This window comes from Gekko japonicus, unplaced genomic scaffold, assembly GCF_001447785.1.
Source record: "Gekko japonicus isolate JY-2015 unplaced genomic scaffold, Gekko_japonicus_V1.1 scaffold458, whole genome shotgun sequence".
Lineage (NCBI taxonomy): Eukaryota > Metazoa > Chordata > Lepidosauria > Squamata > Gekkonidae > Gekko > Gekko japonicus.
In genome coordinates this window covers 621,191-628,830 of record NW_015176465.1, presented here as the reverse complement: position 1 = coordinate 628,830, position 7,640 = coordinate 621,191, and the positions used below count along the sequence as shown (strand labels likewise).

Sequence of the window (7,640 nt, the reverse complement as noted above, 5' to 3'; positions counted from 1 at the left end):
GGGGTGTTCCCCCGCCGGCCATCTGGCCGGCGTGGGGTAGAACCCCCCAAAAAATGGGGGACCCCTGGCAAACGGGGGGGGGGTTGGCAACCCTAGATCCAGGAGCGGCAAGATCACTGCCCAGAAAGCTGCTGTGTCAGGGGCATCGGAACTGTGATATTATGAAGTACTTACAACATTACGTCAATCTTTCCCCCCCTTAACTTCTGCTTTCCAGATCAAATTTCCGTCAGCTTTCCCATGTCTATTTTAAACATTGTTTCAGTGTTGCATCTGCCCTGGTGCAAACCATGGTTGATGCTAAGCAAGCTTCTGTGCTGTTGTCATTATTGACAGGTCTTCTCAGTGAGGTTAAGAGATTGGGAACACCTGCTTGCTGCACACCTTTATTTCAGCGACATTACTATGGCTAACATTACAATGAACCTTCCATTTTGTTAGGTAAAAAAGATAAAGGTTCCCTTGCTCGAAAGCCAGTCGAATCTGACTCTAGGGTGGCGGTGCTCATCTCCGTTTCAAAGCCGAGGAGCCAGCGCTGTCCGAAGACGTTTCCGTGGTCATGTGGCCGGCATGACTCAACACCAAGGCGCACGGAACGCTGTTACCTTCCCACCGAAGTGGTCCCTATTTATCTACTTGCAATATCTTGCTTTCGAACTGCTAGGTTGGCAGGAGCTGGAACTAGAGACGGGAGCTCACTCCATCATGCGGCACCCGGGTCTCGAACTGCTGAATTACTGATCTTCCACAGCCTGCAGTTCAGCGTCTTCACCACTTGAACCACCGCAGCTCCTTTTTGTTTTGTTAGCTAGCACCAATTCCGCTGTTTTCATACCAGTCTCTAACCATGGTTGTAAACCATGGTTTGATGCTAAGGTTAAAGAAAATGGCAGTGCAAATATAATGCTGGCAGTAATTTAGCTCTGAAATGGAAAGTGATGAGTGGATACGCATGAGAGAGAAGGAGGGGCAACCATGGTGTGCTCCCAATTTCCTATCAGTGGTTAGTAGTTCGGGCTGAGTTACATCTATGTCTACGCTCCCTCTTAATCAAAGTGAGCAAACCTATCTCACACCTTGATTAAGGTGGGAACCTTGGTTAGTCTTAACCATGATGAGCAGGGGTCATTTCCTCCAGCAGTAAGGAGCCCGGGGGGTGGGCACATGCAACAAGCCCCACCCCCTGCTCCCAGCAGCCCTCAGTCGGGCCACAAGAAGCTGCCTGGTAATTTGCAGAGCCCCCCCCCAGCCCACCTTCAGGTACAAGCTCTCCCTCCTCTGTGAGGGCAGATCTGCACGTTCCCCCTCCCCCAATAGCTAGGAATCCAAAACAGTCCAGTGGCACCTTTAAGACCAAGGTTTATTCAGGTACAAGCTCTCCCTCCTCTGTGAGGATAGACCTGCATGTTCCCCCCCACCAATAGCTAGGAATCCAAAACAGTCCAGTGGCACCTTTAAGACCAAGGTTTATTCAGGTACAAGCTCTCCCTCTTCTGCGAGGACAGATCTGCATGTTCTCTCCCCCCCCATAGCTAGCAATCCAAAACAGTCCAGTGGCACCTTTAAGACCAAGGTTTATCCAGGTACAAGTTCTCTCTCCTCTGCGAGGACAGCTCTGCACGCCCCCCCTCCCATAGCTAGCAATCCAAAACAGTCCAGTGGCACCTTTAAGACCAAGTTTTATTCAGGTACAAGCTCTCCCTCCTCTTTGAGGGCAGATCTGCACGTCGTCCCCCCCAATAGCTAGCAATCCACAACAGTCCAGTGGAGCCTGAGCGGTGGGTGTTGCCTTCTGACACACTTCCGGTGATGTCAGGGGGTGCGGCATATGCAAATAAGCTATGCTAATGAGTTATGCTAATGAGCTCCTGCCCCTCTTTTTCTACAAAATGGAGAAGAAGTGGTCAAAGAGGAGCATGTGTCACTTAGACTGACTTCTGATTTACAAATAATTGTTTGCAGGGGGGCCAGTGTTACATCTGCAGTGGACCTCTGGTTTATCAGAACGATTGTGTTGACTGCGGAGGCTGGAAGCTTGCTATGAGAAGATAGATAAAAGGGGCAGCGTCTCCCGGGGGAGTGTCTGATGTCACTGGCCATTTTAAATTGTGTTTTGTCTTTCTAGTCAGGTTTGATAAGGACGCAGGAAGCAGATTACTTCCTGAAACCCCTACCTCCAAATCTTGCACTGAAACACAACTTCTCTGCTCCCGGCGGCGGCGGCCACTCTCATGTACTGTATAAAAGATCTACTGAACCAGAGCTGTCGATCGAAAACGAGGTCACGGTGAATGAGAGGCAACAGGAGGCGGATGCCCTGAGCGTCTTCCGTGAGCCCCAGCACCACCACCGCCACCACTCCAAGCGGCAGCACAAACTGCACTTTTGTGGAAGGCGTAAGAAATGTAAGGACGGTCCTCTTTCCCCCCGCCTTTGTTATTTACACTATCTGTGTAGTGTGGTGGTTGCTAAGATTAATCATTTGCATTCCTCTTCTGGTCACATTAACAGGTTAATGGGTCTGAAATTCAGCTGTGGGCTTGCATTGGTGGGCAGAGTTACCCAACAGCCTTCCCCGGAGGAGGTTTGCGTCACTCATATAAGTGCACCACCAATACCTTCTAGAGATCCAGTGTGCTGCGATGTACCCATTAGCGCTTAGCACATTGAATGTTGGGTACTGTATTGGCTCCTAAATATGTGAATTGTCATTTGGAAAATAATTTACAAGGCGATCCATCATGGACCATGCCCTGATCCTCCCCCGCCATCTTTATTAGGGCTCTTAAAGAGATTAAGTTTGGTTGTGTGCACATCAGGGTATTTGTTAGGTTGTATTTAAAGAACTCTGACATGCTTCTAACTGAGGGGTGCCAAATTCAGCCTGGGAAATTCAGCCTGGCCACTATGTGATACAGAGTGTTGGACTGGATGGGCCTTTGGCCTGATCCAACATTGGCATCTCTTATGTTCTTATGTTCTTAATGGAGATCTGAGGGGTGGTTTCTAGGAAGGGTGGATGGACTTCTCTTTTCCCTGGACTCTGTGGTTTACCCTTCAAAGCTACCATTTCTTCCAGGGGAACTGACCTCTGTAGTCTGAAGATTAAGGGTAATTCTGGGAGAACCCCGGACCTCCCCCTCACCCTGAGTTTGGTAATGGTCGTATGACCCGATCCAACACCAGCATTTAAAAGTCTTACTGATTTCGACTGCAGCATTAAACACGTTTCAATCTCTCCTCTTGAAAATATGGGGCTTAAAAATACCAGTTTGGTGTAGTGGTTAGGAGGGCAGACTCTGGTCTGGGAGAACCAGGTTTGATTCCCCACACCACCACATGCAGCTGCTGTTGTGACCTTGGGTCTGTCACAAGTACTCTCAGAGCTGTTCTCTCAAGGACAGTCCTTGAAAGAGCTCTCTCAGCCTCACCTACCTCACAGGGTGTCTGTTGTGGGGAGGGGAAGGGAAAGGAGGTTGTAAGCTGCTCTGAGACTCCTTGGGGTAATGAAGGGCAGGGTATAAATCCAATTCTTCTCTTCTTCTTCTTATTTAAAACATTTATTAGCCACCTTTCCGGCTTATGGAACTCAAGGTAGTTTACAATATACATGTAATGACCACCATAAAAGTCAAAAATTAAAGCCACAAGGTAAGACTGCTGCCAAATCAATCAAGCATAGTTCAACCACCTCCAGATGATCAAAAGTGAGGGGGGGGCAGGCACACTTCTCTGGAGAGGCTGTTTCATAATTGTGAGGCTTCCACCAAAAAGGTCCCCTCTCATAACCACCAAACAAGCTTCTTTGGTCGATGGGAAAGTCAGAAATAGGGATGGTCACAAACCAGAAAAACAAAGTTGTTGTCGGTTTGTGGCCGAACAACGAACCAAGCCACAAACCAAATCAAACCAACAGGTTCGTTTGAGAAACAAGCCGGTTCCTGGCCCTGCAAACCCTGTTAAAAGGTATTTCAGGCTGTTTTGTGCAGTCCCTTTAAAGTTTAAAGAGAGTGCACAAGAAAACCCGAAAAACAACTGAGTGGTGGGGAGTGAAGTTCTGTGATGAATTTTGCTTTGTGGTTCAGTTCATGCCCATCCCTAGTCAGGAAGGCCTTTCCTTTTGATCTTAATTTCCTGATAGGTACATATGGGGGAAGACCGTATTTCGGATACTCAGGTTCGAAGCCATGTATAGCTTTAAAGAACAAAACCAACCCCTTGTATTGGTCTTAGGAGCAGGTTAGTAGCCAATATCATCGCTTAATATTGGGGTCAAAGGCTCCCAATAGCTGGCCCCAACTAGCAGCCTAGCTGCAGCCTCTGAACACTCTTCAAGGGTAGCCCCAAGCAGAATGAATTGCAGTAGTCCAGTCTAGATGTAACCAAGGCATGGATCCCTGTGCATCTGACGCACCAGCCAAAGCTGGGGGGAAAGCGCTCCAAGTCACCACACCCACTTAGCTTTCTAAAGTGACTGCTGCGTCAAGTAGCGCTCCCAAGCTGCAGACCTGGCTTGTCAAGGGGAGTCCAACACCATCCGAAAGACAGGAAGAGATCTCAAGTCCCTGGCCTGCCTTTCTGCTAACCCAAAGAACCTCAGTCTTGTCAGCATTAAGCTTCAGCTTGTTCACTGTCATCGAGCCCATTACTGACTCCAAGCACCTGTTTGGGACATCAATAGCATCCCAGGAATCAGGTGGAAAAGAAAGGTAGAGCTGGGTATCATCTGCATATTGGTGACCAGTGTTCCCTCTAAGTTGAGTTAGTGTGAGCTAGCTCACAGTTTTTTAGCCTCCAGCTCACAGATTTTTGGCAGGAAGGATGGCTCCAGAGCAAACTAATTTATGCAGTAGCCAGATCACTCACTCACACCTTTAATGCCAGTAGCTCACGAAGTAGAATTTTTGCTCACAAGACTCCACGGCTTAGAGGTAGCATTGGTGGTGAGGTGACACCTCAGTCCAACCCTCCCGATGACCTCTTCCAGTGACTTCATAGGTATTAAATCTATGTACCTCTGGCTGAATTGCAGCCTCTGGTTTCTGCTGTCTTTATTGTTTGCTACAATTCAGGACTCCTGAAAAATTCCCAGTGTCACAGTTCCCAGGGTTTTTGCACAGCTTAACAAAGTTAGGAGGAATGCGCACTGGTCTTTCTGCACATAACCTAAAGCCACCCCCAAAGCAGCTAAGGGCTCAGTCTTGGTGTTTCCGCTTTCCCATGGCTTCATCCCACACTGGCCCAGTAACCTTTCTAGGTCATGTGGGAAAGGCCAGTGATGTTCACTACAATCAATGCACAGAGCACTGCATGGGAAACTGACATTTGGAGGGAAATGTTCAAGAACTGCAGAGCTGGTGTGCTGAATCAGCTTGGGGCTGCACACAGACCTACATAAAAGAGAACTGCTCTGAAAGCACACTTGCCTCAGTTTCACCACACAGGTTAGGGTCACCAGCCTCCAGGTAGGTAAACACAGAAAACACTGTGTTGAAATAATAAACACAATATTCACATGCACTTATAGCTAAATATATTTGATTTATATACACAACATCAACTCTAGTGTATTATAAACACTTTCAAACTACAACATCAACATTTCAAACACTTTCAAACTAAATTATATAACACAAAGAGTCCATCATCGCAGAAACCCACTCCAGTATAAACTGTCTTCTTCCTGATGGAGGATACATACCAATGTACAGTTATTTGCACCGAACAATGCAGCAACCTATTGTGCATTTCCCAAGTGATGATCCATCAGGTAAAGCTAGCAGGCAGCTTGTATTTCTCACTGTGATGATTCGGCTTAGCAAGCAAGCCTAGTAGATGTATTTTCCCATGAGGTGATTCAGCTAGCAAGCAGGCCTAGCTATCCGTTTTACCAGCATCTGTAAATGAAAACATTTCCTGCATAGACAACATTTTACCCTTAAAGGAATAACAACAAGCACACAGGGAACACGGCTAAGTTAGATAAACACAGAAAACACCGTTTTTAAATAATAAACACAATATTCACACGTACTTATAGCTAAATATATTTGCTTTTTATACACAACTTCAACTCTAGTGTATTGTAAACACTTTCAAACCACAACATCACATGTCAAACACTTCCAAACTAAGTTATATAACATGAAGAGTCCAAGTGACTTCTTCCTGATGGAGGATAGATACCAATGTACAGTTATTTGCACCGAACAATGCAGCAACCTACTGTACATTTCCCAAGTGATGATCCATCAGGTAAAGCTAGCAGGCAGCTTGTATTTCTCACTGTGATGATTCAGCTTAGCCAGCAAGCCTAGTAGATGTATTTTCCCATGAGGTGATTCAGCTAGCAAGCAGGCCTAGCAACACGCCTCCCGGCATAACCTACGTATTTCGAACAAATCTTCTTCAGGCATATAAATTTTCCTGGAACCACAGCTCTTGAATTTACCCATGCATTGTCAGATAATGTAAAAATGGCTTTTCTGGTTCTCCAGGTGGGGCCTGGAGAGGTCCCAATATTAGAACTCCAAAAAACAGGTAACAGATGCCCCGTATGGCCTTGTAGCCTTCCCCAACCCGGTCCTCCCCAAACTCCACCCCTGAATCTTTCAGGAATTCCCCAACGTGGATCGAGCTACCAGGGCTCTTTTTGTAGAAAAAGCCCAGCAGGAACTTATTAGCATAATAGACCACACCCAACAGCAGGAACTCATTAGCATATTGGGCCACACCCCTGACAGCACAGCTCATTAGGCCGCACCCCCATGTTACCAGAAGTGTGGTCATCCAGCCACACCCACCTTTTGCTTCTTATTCTGCTTACCTTGTCTGTTGTCAAAACCCAGGGCCTTTTTTGGGAGCAGGAACTCCTTGGCATGTTAGACCACACACCCTTAATGTAGCCAATCCTAATGAGTTTCTGATCTTGGGTGTGGCCTGTTATGCTAATGAGTTCCTGCTGGGCGTGGCCAACTTGGGAGCCAACCGGAACGCCGTTCCTGTGCGTTCCTGCCCAAAAATAGCCCTGGAGCTACCCCAGATGGGCTGTTGCCAGTGATATCAGAAACCCTGTCGTTCCTCAGGGGGCTTTTCAGTATTTGAAAAAAAATCTGATTCTGTTTTGTCAAAAGTAAAGCACGAGTAAACCTTTGATTTCTGAATCATACAAATGACACTTTGAAAAATCACCAGGCAGACAGCAGAGGAGTGGGAACGGGAAGACTGGAAACTAAGTCAGCATTTGCTTCCCTTGTGGGCATGTCTGTCGAAAGCACGGTGGAGGCCGTGGGAGGAAGATGGGCTCACCCCAAGGAAGAAGAAAAGGCATCTCCTACTTTGTGAAAGGGGCTTTGGGACGGATCCTGGGCTGTGCCAGAGCGGAAGCGGCCAAGTGACTGGATGCCACACGGTATAGAGGGCCGTGAGGCTTTGCCTGGACCCCAGGGCCATCTCTGAGGAGCGGGCTCTCTTAGGACTAGAGGAACCTGAGACCAGCTTCGGTGACAGCGGAAATGACTCCGCTCCGTCTTCTGCATTCATAGCATCCTCTGCATAATCTGCATGCTCCAAACGTGGCAATGGTGACCACTGTTCCCTCTAAGCTGAGTTAGTGTGAGCTAGCTCAGTTTTTTAGCCTC

General features: G+C 47.5%; 1 protein-coding gene across 1 annotated transcript in view; it reads left to right on the top strand.

Annotated features, from left to right (window-relative positions):
• Positions 1 to 7,640, top strand: part of ADAMTS16 (ADAM metallopeptidase with thrombospondin type 1 motif 16) — a 121,224-nt gene that overhangs the window by 34,713 nt on the left and 78,871 nt on the right. Inside the window, exon 5 of the mRNA XM_015427082.1 lies at positions 2,126 to 2,405. Coding sequence (XP_015282568.1) covers positions 2,126 to 2,405 — 280 coding nt within the window. The remainder of the gene's footprint in view (positions 1 to 2,125; positions 2,406 to 7,640) is intronic.